This window comes from Aquarana catesbeiana, linkage group LG06 (assembly GCF_042186555.1).
Source record: "Aquarana catesbeiana isolate 2022-GZ linkage group LG06, ASM4218655v1, whole genome shotgun sequence".
In the NCBI taxonomy this organism is placed as follows: Eukaryota; Metazoa; Chordata; class Amphibia; order Anura; family Ranidae; genus Aquarana; species Aquarana catesbeiana.
Genome location: NC_133329.1, coordinates 123,191,716 through 123,208,836, shown reverse-complemented (window position 1 = coordinate 123,208,836; position 17,121 = coordinate 123,191,716). Strand labels below are relative to the sequence as shown.

Sequence of the window (17,121 nt, the reverse complement as noted above, 5' to 3'; positions counted from 1 at the left end):
GAGGCCAGAAATCAGGCAGACTTTACCCATTACTAATTGGTTACCCACCCCGACACTGGTGGTCCCTTGTTTTTACTCAGCAATGTTGTTTGTACCATTGTTATTATCTACCTTATCTGATGTAACTATTTATGTTAGTAACTACTATGCTGGTTTACGGTATCAGTGTTATTATGCATCTTACGATATTCTACCCAGTGTTAACCATACATTGTTGGATACCCATGTTTGTATTTTATTTTTAATAAAGTGTATTGACCCACCGCTCATGTGTCGGCTTGCTTGGCTTCATTTAAAATCCCAATCTCTTTTCTTTCACTCACTCATTCTATGCCTGTGGGTTTTTTTTTTTACAATATCCCGGCGAGGGAGGATTCCTCCATCAACTTTGTTCGCGTGGATGGAGGAACCTGTTAACTGAATGAAATTTTAAGGCATAGTTCACCTTTACCAAAAAAGATAAATAAATAAATAAATAAATAAAAAGGAACTGGAAAACTCCCATGACCTTGGTAAGGATTTTAAGAGAGGGCCGGCTGTTGCTGTTCACCTCTTTCCCTGATTCAGACCCCCTCACATGTTTTTTCCTTCCCCCCCTGGATGCAGTATCTCTGAGCTCAGCATTTGAGAGCTCCACCCTGTGATGGTGACCAGTAACAGTTGGGCGTCTCTTAGCAATATCATTAGTAACGTCCTGGTAGTTTCCCATTCCCAATAAGGCCCCTTTTACACTGCTCTGTAGCAAAATCTCGGTAAAAACGCATATGTATTTTTACAGCTATTTTGCTGTGTTTCATATGCTTTTCCCTACATTTCTGGTGCATTTTTGGGCCGCCCCGCACCTGTGAAAAATGGACATGTTACTCAAAAACGCACCAAAACTGCAAATTGTGGGTGTGTTTTTACAGCGATTTTGCCACAATTTCCATTCATTGCAATGGGAAGACGTGTTTTTGGTGTGGTTTTCAAAACTGCATCCAAGATGCAATATGCAGGACTCAAAAATGCACCGCACCCACAGCGCAGTGGTGTGAAAAATCCCATGGGATTTAAAGTGAAACATTTTTCCTGCGTTTTTCTTGCTAGGTAAAAACGCAGAAAAAAAAACGTATCAGTGTGAAAGGAACCTTAGGCTTCTAGGAGGCATGTAAATTACCTACACCTATAGCAAGGGCATTATTCAACTTTAGTAAAAGCTGCACAGTTTGGGTTTATCTACAGACGTCCCTTATCTGTACAGGCAGTTTTTCGGTAAAGGTGAACTAACCCTTTAAGCCTGCTGCTTTTTCTCTGTAGAGTTAGGGCCGCGATTTACAAAAATGCCTTAGCACTCCAGTGTCGTTTCACATCTTTAAACCCCACATTTACCTTTATCTACTACTGTCACATACTGTAGGTTTTATGCTCTCTTCATTTTATTGTTTCTTTGACCTCATGATTCTCATTTGCTCTGACATGCACTGTGAGCTGTAAGGTCTTATATAGACAGGTGTGTGGCTTTCCTAATCAAGTCCAATCAGTATAATCAAACACAGCTGGACTCAAATGAAGGTGTAGAACCGTCTCAATGATGATCAGAAGAAATGGACAGCACCTCAGTTAAATATATGAGTGTCACAGCAAATGGTCTGAATACTTAGGACCATGTGATATTTCAGTTTTTCTTTTTTAATAAATCTGCAAAAATGTCAACAATTCTGTGTTTTTCTGTCAATATGGGGTGCTGTGTGTACATTAATGAGGAAAAAAATGAACCTAAATGATTTTAGCAAATGGCTGCAATATAAAAAAGAGTGAAACATTTAAGGGGGTCTGAATACTTTTCATCCCCACTGTATATATACATACACACATACACAGTATCTCACAAAAGTGATTATATCCCTCACATTTTTGTAAATATTTTATTCTATCTTTTCATGTGACAACACTGAAGAAATGACACTTTGCTACAAAGTAAGGTAGTGAGTGTACATCTTGTATAACAGTGTAAATAAATATAATATAATATAATTCAACGCACAGCGATTAACCACTTGACCACTGGGCACTTAAACCCCCTTCCTAACCAGACCAATTTTCAGCTTTTGGTGCTCTCACATTTTGAATGACAATTACTCAGTCATGCAACACTGTACCCATATGAAATTTTTGTCCTTTTTTTCACACAAATAGAGCTTTATTTTGGTGGTATTTAATCACCACTGTGTTCTTTATTTTTTGCGCTATAAAAGAAAAAAGACCGAAAATTCTGTAAAAAAATAAATTTTTCTTCATTTCTGTTATAAAATTTTGCAAATTAGTAATTTTTCTTCATATATTTTGGCCAAAATTTATACCGCTACATATCTTTGGTAAAAATAACCCAAATCGGTGGATATTATTTGGTCTTTGTGAAAGTTATAGCGTCCACAAGCTATGGTGCGAATATCTGAAAATTGATCACACCTGAAGTACTGACGGCCTATCTAATTTCTTGAGACCCTAACATGCCAGAAAAGTACAAATACCCCCCAAATGACCACTTTTTGGAAAGAAGACATTCCAAGGTATTTAGAAAGATGCATGGTGAGTTTTTTGAAGTTGTGATTTTTTCCCACAATTCTTTGCAAATCAAGTTTTTTTTTTTTTACTTTTTTTTTTTTCACAAAATTGTCATATTAGCAGGTTATTTCTTACACTCCACATATGCATACCACAAATTACACCCCAAAACACATTCTGCTATTACTCCCGAGTACGACGATGCCACATGTGTGAGACTTTTACACAGCGTGGCCACATACAGAGGCCCAACATGCAGGGAGCACCTTCAGGCATTCTGGAGTGCCCAGGCCAATTCTGACATTTCTCTCCTACATGTAAAAATCATCATTTATTAGCTAGAAAATTACATAGAACCCCAAAACATTATATATGTTTTTTTTTAGCAAAGACCCTAGAGAATACAATGGCGGTCGTTGCAACTTTTTATCTCACACGGTATTTGCGCAGCAATTTTTTTAACGCTTTTTTTTGGAAAAAAAAACTGTTTTGTGCTTTACAAAAACCAAAACAGTAAATTTAGCCCAATGTTTTTGCATAATGTGAAAGATGAAGTTACGCCGAGTAAATAGATACCCAACATGTCACCTTTCAAAATTGCACGCGCTTGTGGAATGGCGCCAAACTTTGCTACTCAAAAATCCCCATAGGCGACGCTTTAAAATTTTTTACTGGTTACATGTCTTGAGTTACAGAGGAGGTCTAGGGCCAAAATTTTTGCGCTCGCTCTACCGATCGCAGTGATACCTCACATGTGTGGTTTGAACACCGTTTTCATATGTGGGCGGGACTTATATATGCGTTCGCTTCTGCATGCAAGCACACAGGGACAGGGGTGCTTTAAAATTTTTTTTTTTTTTTTTATTGTTCATTTTACTTTATTTATTTTTGTTTGATGCTTTTTTACAAAAAAAAAAAATTTTGACCACTTTTATTCCTATTACAAGGAATGTAAACATCCCTTGTAATTGGAATATGGCATGACAGGTCCTCTTTACAATGAGATATGGGGTCAATAAGACCCCACATCTCACCTCTAGGCTGGGAAGCCTGAAATAAAAAAAAAAAAAAAAAAAAAAACGATCCTGGCTTCGATCGTAGCGGTGAGTCGGTAGAAGCAGCGGAGTGCGGCGGGAGGGGGGACATCCCCTCTCGCCTCCCGTAAGAACGATCAAGCAGTGGAACAGCCGCTATGATCGTTCTTATGGTGTAGGGAATCGCCGGCTGAAAAAGCTGATATCTGAATGATGCCTGTAGCTGCAGGCTTTATTCAGATATCCCCGCACAAAGTCAAGGACGTTGTATGACAGTCGGCGGGCGGGAAGTGGTTAAAACGTATTTTTTTTTTTTTTTTAACACAAAGTTGTCCATTTATACAATATTTCTAACACATAGCATGTACACAAAGCAAAAATGACACCCCAAAATAGATTCTCCTGCTCCTCCTGAGTACGGCGATACCACATGTGTGAGACTTCCACAGCCTGGCCACATACAGAGGCCGAGTACAGCCGAGCGTGGCTCAGCATGGCAGGGTATGGCTGGGTATGGCGGGGTATTGCAGAGTATGGGGGGTATTGCAGAGTATGGGGGGTATTGCAGAGTATGACGGGGTATTGCAGAGTATGACGGGGTATTGCAGAGTACTGCAGGGTATTGCGGAGTATTGCGGGGTATTGCAGAGTATTGCGGGGTATTGCAGAGTATTGCGGGGTATTGCAGAGTATTGCGGGGTATTGCAGAGTATTGCGGGGTATTGCAGAGTATTGCGGGGTATTGCAGAGTATTGCGGGGTATTGCAGAGTATTGCGGGGTATTGCAGAGTATTGCGGGGTATTGCAGAGTATTGCGGGGTATTGCAGAGTATTGCGGGGTATTGCAGAGTATTGCGGGGTATTGCAGAGTATTGCGGGGTATTGCAGAGTATTGCGGGGTATTGCAGAGTATTGCGGGGTATTGCAGAGTATTGCGGGGTATTGTAGAGTATTGCTGGGTATTGCGGAGTATTGCGGAGTATTGCGGGGTATTGCGGGGTATTGCAGAGTACTGCGGGGTATTGCAGAGTATTGCGGGGTATTGCAGAGTACTGCAGGGTATTGCAGAGTACTGCGGGGTATTGCAGGGTATTGCAGAGTATTGCAGAGTATTGCGGGGTATTGCAGAGTACTGCGGGGTATTGCAGAGTATTGCGGGGTATTGCAGAGTATTGCGGGGTATTGCAGAGTATTGCGGGGTATTGCAGAGTATTGCGGGGTATTGCAGAGTATTGCGGGGTATTGCAGAGTACTGCGGGGTATTGCAGAGTACTGCGGGGTATTGCAGAGTATTGCGGGGTATTGCAGAGTATTGCGGGGTATTGCAGAGTACTGTGGGGTATTGCAGAGTACTGTGGGGTATTGCAGAGTACTGTGGGGTATTGCAGAGTACTGTGGGGTATTGCAGAGTATTGTGGGGTATTGCAGAGTAATGTGGGGGTATTGCAGAGTAATGTGGGGGTATTGCAGAGTAATATTGGGGTATTGCAGAGTAAGGTGAGGCATAGCAGAGTATTGCAGAGTAGTGGGGATGGCTGAGGATGGATGGATGGTTGGATGTCTCTGTGCAGCGCTGTGGGCACTACACAACCAGCCCACAGCGCTGCAGCCATCCATCCATCTCCCTCTCCTCCACAGTGTACCGATCGGTACACAGGAGGGGAGGAGAGGAACCGGCGTCATCAGACGCCGCCGGTCTGTTTACATGTGATCGCGCCGTCATTTGATGGCGCGATCACATGGTAAATGGCCGCGATCAGCGGCCATTTACCGGGATCCGTGATGCGCCGGGTCCTGAGGACCCGGCGGTCACGGATGTGTTCGGGTGCGCGCCCCAGGGGGCGCGCGAGAGGGGAATTCTGAGAGGACGTCATATGACGTCCTCCCAGAGTTAAGCAACCGCCCTGCAGCCGTCATTCGGCTATGGGCCGGTTGTTAAGTGGTTAATGTCTAAACCTCTGACTACAAAAGTGAGTACACCCCTAAGTGAAAATGTCCAAATTGGCCCAAAGTGTCAATATTTGGTATGGCCACCATTATTTTCCAGCACTGCCTTAACACTCTTGGCCATGGAGCTCACCAGAGCTTCACAGGTTGCCACTGGAGTCCTCTTCCACTCCTCCATGATGACAACATGGAGCTGGTGGGTGTTGGAGACCTTGTGCTCCTCTACCTTCCATTTGAGGATACCCCACAGATGCTCAATAGGGTTTAGGTCTGGAGACATGCTTGGCCAGTCCATCACCTTTACCCTCAGCTTCTTTAGCAAGACAGTGGTCATCTTGGAGGTGTATTTGGGGTCAAGGGGATCATGCTATGCTTCAGTATGTCACAGTACATGTTGGCATTCATGGTTCCCTCAAGGAACTGTAGCTCCCCAGTACCGGCAGCACTCATGCAGCCCCAGACCATGACACTCCCACCACCACGCTTGACGGTAGGCAAGACACACTTATCTTTGTACTCTTCACCTGGTTGCTGCCACACATGCTTGACACCATCTGAACCAAATAAGTTTATCTTGGTCTCATCAGACCACAGGACATGGTTCCAGTAATCCGTGTCCTTAGTCTGCTTGTCTTTAGCAAACTGTGCGGGCTTTCTTGAGCATCATCATCTTCCTTCTGGGACGACAGCAATGCAGACCAATTTGATGCAGTGTGCGGCGTATGGTCTGAGCACTGACAGGCTGACCCCCCACCCCTTTAACCTCTGCAGCAATGCTGGCAACACTCATACGTCCATTTCCCAAAGACAACCTCTTGATATGACGCTGAGTAAGTGCACTCAACTTCTTTGGTCGACCATGGTGAGGCCTGTTCTAAATGGAACCTGTCCTGTTAAACCGCTGTATGGTCTTGGCCACCATGGTGCAACTCAGTTTCAGGGTCTTGGCAATCTTCTTATAGCCTAGGCCATTTTTATGTAGAGCAACAATTATTTTTTTTTCAGATCCTCAGAGAGTTCTTTACCCTGAGGTGCCATGGTGAACATCCAGTGACCAGTATGCGAGAGCGATAATACCAAATTTAACACACCTGCTCCCTATTTACACCTGAGACCTTGTAACACTAACAAGTCACATGACACCGGGGGGGAGATGGGTAATTGGGCCCAATTTGGACATTTTTACTTAGGGGTGTACTCACTTTTGTTGCCAGCGGCTTAGACATTAATGGCTGTGTGTTGAGTTATTTTCATCAAAATGAAAAAAAGTTTTTCCTTAGGTTCTACTTTAAAGGTAGCTGACTGCAAAAAACTTTTGTCAATGACACACAGTAACATGGAAAGTTATTTGGGAAAGGGCAGATTCACACTTTTGCAATGCATTATTTTTTCTGATGAAGCAAACTTTGACTCGCTATCGTATTTGGCCTCATTCACATTGGCGCCCTGATCTATACACCTGTGCAAAAGGCCCCCTTCACCCACACGGGATTCACAGGCAGCCTGTGTAAATCAATAACAGGCAGGTGACTGCAAAGACCTGCACTGATCTCCAAGATGCCTGCGGCCGCCTGTCATTGATTTGAACAGGCTGCCTGTACATCCCGACTGGGTGAAGACAGCCCCTTCGCACAGGTGGACAGGCCTGTGCACCCATGTGAATGAGGCCTTAGCGTATTGAGGTGCCATTTAAATTTAAGGGCACCATAATATGGTACACGCTCATGGCAAGGAATAAGTGTGCATTAGCTTTCAGTGTTCCAGCTACAGAATTTATATGAAATGTACCCATGCATGTTAGTACTGGGCTCAATAGCAATTTACCAATGTGACACAAGTTAATTAACGAAGATGACACACCAGCCAGAGTAGTCTATAAAATTACTCACCCTTCAAAAAGCAAAAATTTACAATAATTTGAAAACCGTATAACTGAACAAAGCTACAAATTACAGAAAACGTGAGGACATCTTCTTGAGGTCCGTGTAAACTACCCAATTATCACTGTTCAAAGCATGTCTCTTGCAGTGTCTTCATTTCTCAGTGCTATTATAATTTAGGCTGAAATCCACAGATATAAAAGATCACCATTTATTCCAGCTGAAGTATGTATACATTAAAAATCCTTTAGGTTATGTTCCACTTGTGCGCCTTGTCATACGACTTGGGACTGCAAAGTCGCATGACAAGTCGTACCCCATGATTTCCAATGAGTACCATTCATATTTGTGTGACTTCAAGTCGCAGCAACTACAAAGTAGTCCCTGTACTACTTTGGTCCCACTTTGATGCAACTTGAGGTCCACAGACCTTAAGAATACACAGGCACTGCTTTGAGTCGCATCAAAATCTCGGCAAAATTGTGTGACTTTTAGGTTAGAGTGGTGGAAACCTAGGCTTAACGCATTCCTAAACACGGCTAGTATAAATTGCCTGAAATATGTCTTTATATGAGCATCCCGTTGAGTACCTCGCAGAGCAGGGCTAGGCTTGGAAAAGGAGGGACAGCAAGGTGATCTGATCAGGCTCTATTGCAATGTACACTGCTGTCAAACACGGGGACCTTGCTGACCAATAGAAGGAGCAGAGTGAGGACCTCATCAGCTTCCTTCCAGGCTGTAGGGGGGGTTGGTGACCAAGCTGTATAGCGTTTAAAGCGGGGGTCCACCTATCTATCGTTTTTTGTTTTTTTTAGTTCATTCACAAACTTTTCTTCTCAGCATTACATACTTACATATTGTGTGTAATATGTCCGCCTGTGTCAGATTTCGTCGGAAAGAATAACTTATATTATTCACTGCAGACGGTTTCCATATTCATTGTGGGCATTTGAAGCCCACAAGCATTTATTTCCTGGATCTGGTGAATGCTGTGCTCCCAGCATTCACCGCTCATTCCCGCACATGCTCAGTGGCATCCTGGGAAGCCTGAGACTAGCTCCCAGGAGTCTGGGAGAGGCTAGAAACACGCCTACTCCCACGGGAGGAGAACCAGGAAGTGCAAAGAAGAATAGAAAAATAAAAAGGTAATTACGGCGATTAAAATTTTTTTAAAGGCATGTCAGCATCTAGGCAAGGAAGAGAATACATACAGATATTGTTCAAAATTTGGGTGGAACCCCGCTTTAACTTTAGAGAGAAAAGTGAGGTAGGCCACCAACACAACTGTGCTGTCTGGCAGTGGTGACTGGATCACAATACTGAAATAACAACTCTTTTGGCAGGCAAGACGGTACACATGTGTATTTTACCTGTGGATTTAGGTGCTTGCCTGGAGTTCAGCTTAATGGCTTGTTCACATGGGTTTCAGCAGAAGATTAAGCCACTGTTTTACAGCCTGCAGGCTACCCACGTGAACAAGAACATGCAAACATGCTATTGCAAACATTAAACAGCCTGGCTTTATCTTTCTTTTTTTGTCTATGACCAAAAAACTCTTAAATAAGCATCTATTAAAATAATAAAGCAACTGGTCCAACCTTTGCCACCCAAAAATGCTTATACTTACCTTCCCGTTGCCCCACCACTGCTCCATTCATCCATGAGGCAGGCATTAACGATGCAATATCTCAGCATCTGGTTCCATTCCCGGCATCGGTAAGATACCAGAGCTGTACACTGTGCCACGCATACACCACAAGCAGTGTACAGATATATTAAAAAAGCCAACAGGTAAGTATGTTTTCTTTGAAAGAAGAGACTTTCAAGGACCCTACCTGCTGGCAAATTTTTGTCGTTCTGAGATTCTCTGTCCCAGTGAAAGTAAGAAAAGAACAAGGACTAGGATTGGTATTTCACTGGTGGACCCAAGATTGCATGTGGCCATGAGATACAAAGTACAAGTAACTTTGATTCCTAATTCCCCCACAGAGGTAGGCTCGGTTCACACTGGGGCGACTTGGGATCCGACTTGTACGCCCTCAAGTCGCCCCAAGTCGCCCCAAGTCGCTTTGCATTTAGATTACAATTGTAGTGAATTGAACCGTCTTAACTGACACTACTGAAGTCGCTCCGACTTCAAAAAAGGTTCCTGTACTACTTCTATCCGACTTGTAGGCGACTTGTACCCATTCAACTCAATGTAAGTCGCCTGCAAGTCGGATCTCTCAAGCGACTTTGCAGAGAAAACCCCTCCCTCCCCCCTCCCTCCCAGAGAGGTGATTGGCCACAGGCGAAGTCGCCTGTCATGGAGGCGACTTCAAGTCGCCTCGTAATTTGCCGAAGTCGCGCTGAAGTCGCGCTAAAGTCGCGCTGAAGCCGCGTTGAAGTCGCGGTACAAAGTCGCGCTAAAGTCGTGTTGCCCATGTGTGAACCGACCCGTAGGAGGAGAAAGGAAGTCAAATTTGCTACAACACTGGGAATATTAATGTTGCAATGTTTGTCCATCTAATTGATACAGGCTTCCTAGGGATAGCAAACATCCCCACTGCAGATAGTTTTAACATCACCATCTCAGGTTCAGGGCATACTGTAAAGATTAAATACATGTTCATTTATGAATATGGCTTTTAAAGTGAATTCCTTTTACATTTTACATGCTTTCTGAAGACATTGCTCAAGGTGAAAGGCATTTACATGCAAATGCATACATTAAAGCACATGCAAAATTCATGTATCCCGCATTTTATATACAGCGCTATTACTGCCTATGGAAAATTTGCTTCCTGGAAACTGCAGCACAAATGCTGCACCGAAGGTTGTTGTTCATCTATAGCATGCTAAGCAGAAAATTCCCTTGAAAATAATGGGGCAGTGCTCTGCATGAGCTTTACATTTTGTTTAACATAAATCTTTCCTGAGAGAAACACAAAATTCTGTCATTGCTGGCTGCCTTTTTAAAATGCTATTTGCCTGGCTATTATGCTACACTACTGGGTTCAGTGCTTTCTGTGTTACTGAAGATGAACATGTATGCAAATGAAAGTCACAGAAAACACTTAATCTGCATGCATGTTCTGAAATAGTGACTTAAAAGTAGCATTGCACCGGTATCAGTGCCGATACTAAGCATTTGTACAAGTACTTGTACTTGTAACTGCCATCTTTAGCCTGGGTTCAGGTATGTGTGGGGCAGGTTTGTAGTGCGATTTGTAAAAGAGTCCGGTACAGTTTAATTCAGTGGTTTAGGTGCGATTCTAGTGCGAATTGTTAGTGTATGACATCGGAAATCCCACCTGAACTGGGCTAAAAATCATACCTGACTTTTTTTAAAATCACACTGTAGCCGGCCCGCATATATGTGAACCGATTCCATAGAAAAGGATTTTAGTTCACGTGTCATGTGAATCTGATGCGGTTCAAAACACATCCAATTTGCATATATGTGAACCAGGTCATATGGAGAGAGATGCAGGACGTCACACAAGGGCATGGCAGTGTGAGATGTGACACCTGGACCACAGAAGCTCTAGCAACTGCTCTACCGCTATACCACCATTACATGAAAAATAGGTATCAGTGAATACTTGAAGAAAAGTATCGGTACTTATACTCAGTCTTGAAAAACTGATATAAGACATCCCTACTTAAAAGCATTGAAAGTTGTAGTGCCCCTCACACTGGTGGTCGATTTGGAAGTGACCCTTTACTTTGCTTGTCAGGGTAGAGGTGGCACTTTCCATTGGTGTCACTGGTGTGCATTACTGTATTCAGGAGATTAATCCTCCACTGTTCTTTCTTCAATTAAACCTTAGCAACCTGTGGAGGAACCCTGAGGTTCCACAAAACCCCGTTTGAGAAAAGCTGTTCTAGGGGGCAGGGCATAGTCGTGCCCCAACTGAAAAGACTGTAAATGTGCAAGGATAGTGGATGTCACAGTCCAAAACAATATTATTTCCCTATTGCCAAGCAAAACCAAAAGATGGTATCATGTAGGGCCTACTGAAGGTACCAAAAGCCACATGTGAGACCTCCAAAATGCAAAGGGTTGCCAAGCATTGTACTAGCTGAATGTGGACAGTTCTTCTCTCAAACCCTTTCAATCAATAGACCTATTGCTGAATGCTGACCTATCCATTTTCAGCTTGCCCTTCTGCCTCATGTTTTAGTCAGAAAGGCAGAATAATATTCACTTATGTTTCTGAAAAACACTTAAATGAAGTCAGTTTAGATGTTTGACAAGGTTTTCTGGAAAACATGTTGTGGGGGTGAACAGTTCTTCACACTACTGAAAGATGCAGTGTTTTTCACATTTTCCAGCATTGCCAACACCCTCGTCATAGTTATTTTCATCCCTCTGTCCAGCAGTCTTTAAGAGCCTAATGAATGCTACATTTATTTGGCTTCTGAAGATGTCTTACACCCACACAAGGGGAGGAAAAAACAGCACAGACTGACCATACTGCTCGGAGAATTACTAAAGAATAAAACAAAATGAATAGTGGAAAGGAAGCTGCAATGGTTTTGGTCAACTTATTTAGTTTTTTCAATGCTTATCCTACAAAAAAAAAAAAATCATTGTCACTTTTTTCATTACTTTTTAGAAATAATTCTATGGATGGTGCTTTAAGCAACTGTCTTCACTTTGCATACTGGCTTTTTAATAAGACACCACATGAGTAGCTTCACTTGTGGATTGCTTTTTTTTTTTGTTTTGTTTTTTTTCCTAAAGTTGATTTTTTTAATTAAATTGAAAAAAAAATGATCAGCCATGTTTTGAGGCAAGTGGTGCATGTCCTGTGCATCAGCCTTTCTTGTGTGCATATTGGTCAGGCTAGATGTTCTTCCAAGCCCATAAGAGAGACTTCTGTTGACTACCTTTATTATGTAAAACTGAGTGTTTATTGTACAAAGATACTTTATATATCTCTGTAGCAACCCTTATTTCTATTTGATAAAACTAATAAAAATGTACTGAAATTAAGAATTTTTACTATTAATCAGGTATACCAGATGATGGATTGGGAACCGCAAGAGCAGAATAAAGTCCATGGGCCCTATAGCTTGTCCAATTTCTGAAGTTTGTTCCTCAGTTCATAGGTTCATTTGTATATAGGTAGGGTTATATTTATCATGCTCTTCCATTCTGATAAAGACAGAGAGGACGGTTGTTTCCAGGTAAGGAGTACGGTCTTTCTAGCGTAGAAATACAAAATATCTCAGCAAGGTTTGTAATATTATCTATCGATCTGAAGATCTTCAAAGTCTTACAAGCAGTTTTTCCGATTGCAAAGGTTAGACATACCTAGGGTATTGGGACATGTTAGGTCTTCTGGTGAAGGCCAGAAATGTCTGTCCAGGATTATCAACCAAGTTACAGAGGGTCCTATCTACTGTGCTCTTCTCTGAAAGCGTCACCAACGCTAAGCTCACACTGCTGTGATCAGACTTTGATCTGACTTTCCTTGTTATGTAGTGCTACTTGGATGAGGTTTACATATTTCTAGGGGAGCAAAATCACATTGGAATTGCACCAAAGTAGTACAGGAACCTTTTCTAAAAATTCCATTGTCATACAATGCTGTTCGAATCAAGTTGCATCTGAAATCACACACTAGTGTAAGCCAAGCTCAAGAGCAAACATTTTTTTTTTTTTTTTTTTAGATATAGTAAGGGAGGGTGATAACCTCTGTCATTTTTTTTCCCCCATCTGTGTCCAGTTGGGGAGATTTTCCATCACTTCCTGTCCCATAGGAAGTGAGAGGAAATCCCAGTGTGTCACCGGGGGGGTGTCACCAGAACTAGTGTCTATATTGGAAGAAGTTTTCTCCTCTACTCTTGTTTCTGTGTCAACCCAAAATGTAAAAATTTTTTTTTACTTTCATTTTCAATAATAACGGTAAACAGGACAAATAGAGAGAGGGAAACCCCCTATTGGGGGTATAGGCGGTAATAGAAACTGACAGGTGTTCTTATCCCTCTCCACTCTATCCAAAAGTAAAGAAAATTTTGCTTTAGTGAAACTTTAAAACTTAAGTTCGTTTTGTTGGAATCCAGGACATTCCTAATTAATATCTAACATAAAACAACTCCAGAGGTCTTTCTGCGAGTCTTGACTGGATATGCCCAAGACAGCTCCAAGAGGAAATCTTTATAGATGGTAACTCCAGCCTCTTTCAGTTGGAAGGAGCAGTAGACCTTTATTGAGTGGCTTCAGGATAACTGAAATTCCCACTCTATCATTAACAGCAAAGTTGGCCATAGGCGATTCAAATCTCGGCCGCTTCAGCAGAGACCGGCCAAGATTCTAAGCATGTATGGGCAGGCTGTATTGATAAATCAACTTGGTTACAACCAGCCTGTTGGATTTTACATGCATTTATTGCTATTGTAGCTGCTAGCAATAATCACTGTGTTCTGCTGGCAGGGACGGCTTCCAGGCGAGGGATTCCTCCATCAACACTATGCCCAGCTTAAAGCCTAGCACAAACAGTCACCCAATATAGGTGTTTTTAGTGCTCCTCTGCAACAATCTCCCATAAATAGGGAATCAAAGATTGTATCATCTGACTACAAATGACTGGTATTGGCATCGCTGGCGATTGGACACCTTGGACCTTTCTTGAAGGCCTTATATGTCAGCAATAGGCAGATCCTCCATGATGCACTTAATATTGGATGTGTATGCCTGAAGTTAGAAAGTTCATCCAGGGGTCTGTTCATTGACAAAGCCTACCAACCTAACACCAGCAATACCAGGTATAAACTGGATTTCGAATAACAGAAATGTTCCTGTTTATTTGACCAATGCAAGAGACCCACTATGATTGTTTATGACTTATACATACAAAGAGTATCACCATGTAGATCTTTGTCATATCAGTCAAAAAGCCTGCCCAGTCAACGGCCATCGTTATATAAGAAACAAGCTACCGGAATTTTTAACCAAGTTTTTTTCCCAAAAAAGAAAACCACTAACTTCAACATATCACTATGTAGAAAATGAAAACACATTAGTACAAATAAGAAAGAAAAAAAACACTCACATAAGATCTGGTCGGTGTTTATGTAGTATGGCACAAAAAGCCAGTCCATCCCGGAAGGATGTGGTCATGTTTGTGACACTGACATCCCGATACCCATCGCACTGTTGCTTGCACCACTGCTGGAGTGCCTTAATAGCAGCCATCTTAGACAAGACCACTGGGGAAGTAGAAAATAAACAAAACATAAGTCATTTAAACCCATTTTTAAACATTTTTAACTTCAACAACAAACATAAGCAAAAAAACTAAATATACTTCAATCTGTGATTTGCACATTTGCTGAGAAAGTGATCAATATAAATTGAAAGATTTTATCAAACTTTGTAGCCGATTCCTACCTTTTTCTGCTCTGAAGTAGTAGTTGTTTTTTTCATTATGACTTTTGTAGACTGAATCTGAATTGGAGGGTCTGGTTCATTATAAACCCCTGATGCACTCTAATGCTGCGTACACACGATCGGAAATCCCACCAGCAAAACTCCGATGAGAGCTTTTTGTCAGAAAATGTGGCCGTGTGTATGCTCCATCGGTCTTTTGCTGGCAGAATTCCAGCCAGCAAAAGATTGGGAGCATGTTCTCTATTTTTTGGTCGGGAAAAGTTCCTATCCGAAAATGCAATCGTCTGTACAAATTCCGACGCACAAAATTCCTATGCGTGCTCGGAAACAATTCGACGCATGCTTGGAAGCACTGAACTTAATTTTCTCGGCTCGTCGTAGTGTTGTACGTCACCGCGTTCTTGGCGGTCGAAAGTTCAGAGAACTTTTGTGTGACCGTGTGTATGCAAGGCAAGCTTGAGTGGAATTCCATCGGAAAAACCATCCAAGTTTTTTCCGACGGAAAATCCGCTTGTGTGTACGGGGCATTAGTGTTCTGATGGGAAAAGCTAAAGTGTCTTTAAACCTTTAGAAGTATTTAACCCTCGTGGATAATCTCCAAAACTGAATTTCCCATTGCAGGGGATGCGTAAAATGTTACTTCCTGGTGCAGACTTCTAGGAAAATCAGTGAGCCAATCAAACATGCAGGAAGTGACATTTCGGGGGACGTGCCGTACATCAATGGTGTACGGAACGCCTTCAGGTTGCCATATTGGATTGAATTTTACAGAAAATTACAGCAGCTGCAGAATAAAAAGGAAATAATCTTAAATAAAATAAAAATTACAATATGGGCTGTCTATGAATTGTATATGCTATTTTTATTATATGCTACATTTTTATCTGTGAAAATGGAACTACCCTTTAAGTATCTGCTTGCTTAGTGGGGGATCTCTCTGCTACTCCCCGCTGAGCGGGTAGATGACAGGTCCGTGTCTGCTTGGCTATGCAGAGCAGACACGGACACAATGCCGCTCTCCTCTATGGGGCAATCGGATGGAAATGGACCGCTTGTCTGTTTCTATCTTATGCCATCTGATCCGATATGCCAGACAAATAGGACCACCATCCATCTGCTTTTGGCAGGCAGGATTGGATCAGATGGTAGCGGACAAGTGTTTGCTGACATCTGTAGAAGAGACTAGAGCAGGGATATGCAATTAGTGGTCCCATGAGGCATAGCAAGACTGACAGCCACAAGCATGACACCCAGAGGCATGATGGGACTTGTAGTTTTGCAACAGCCTGGAGGTCCGCTAATTGCATATCCCTGGACTAGAGGGTCCGATCAGGTCCACCTGAAAAAAGGACAGGGGACCTAAATCGGACAGCCCATGTGAAAAGCTGCCTCTGTGATTTTATGTTTAACACTAGAAATTGGAAAACAAGGTAAAGAGCCTCAGATTTCTATCCAGTTCTCAATAAAGTGTATGCTAAGTGATATTGTCAATTGGAGAGTCCAGTTCACCATTCAGACTTCCATTTCGGCTTCATTAGACAAAGGATTTCATGTGAGTTCCATTCCCCCATCAACACAGTTGTGCCGCGTACACAAGGTTGGAATTTACGACAACAAATGTTCGATGTGAGCTTGTTGTTGGAAATTCCGACCGTGTGTAGGCTCCATCGGACATTTGTTGTCGGAATTTCCGACAACAAAAATTTAAGAGCTGGTTCTCAAATTTTCTGACAACAAAATCCGTTGTCCGATTTTGTTGTCGGAAATTCCGATCGTGTGTTTACACAATTCCAACGCACAAAATTCCACGCATGCTCGGACTGAACTTAATTTTTCTCGGCTCGTCGTACGTGTTGTACGTCGCCATGTTCTTGACGTTCAGAATTTCCGACAACATTTGTGCGACCGTGTGTATGCAAGACAAGTTTGAGCCAATATCCGTTGGAAATAAATCCAGGATTTTGCTGTCGCAATGTCTGATCGTGTGTACGCGGCATTGGGGTTGATGGAGCAATCCCTACCGTGGAGCCATGGTGTTCTCCCGGCAGGTGAAGCCTTCACCACGGGGAGAACACAGTGATTACTAATAGCTGCTAGCAATAATTGCATGTAAAACCCGGCAGGCTGGTTGTACCCAAGTTGATCGATCAACTTGGGTACATTCAGCCTGTCCATACATGGTTCAAATCTCGGCTGATTCCTGCTGAACTGGCTGAGATTCGAACCGTCTATGGCCGGCTTTATGCAGTTGAGAACAGAGATTATGTGATCACTTATATAAAAGAAAAAAATATATATATTTATAAAAATAAATAAATTTATACACAAATGTTTT

General features: G+C 42.3%; 1 protein-coding gene across 1 annotated transcript in view; it reads right to left on the bottom strand.

The window, feature by feature from the left end:
- The window catches only part of MICALL2 (MICAL like 2), a 150,328-nt gene that overhangs the window by 124,254 nt on the left and 8,953 nt on the right, over nucleotides 1-17,121 (bottom strand). The window contains exon 2 of the mRNA XM_073636751.1: nucleotides 14,449-14,605. Within this exon, the coding sequence (XP_073492852.1) occupies nucleotides 14,449-14,591 (143 nt within the window). The 5' untranslated portion in view covers nucleotides 14,592-14,605. The remainder of the gene's footprint in view (nucleotides 1-14,448; nucleotides 14,606-17,121) is intronic.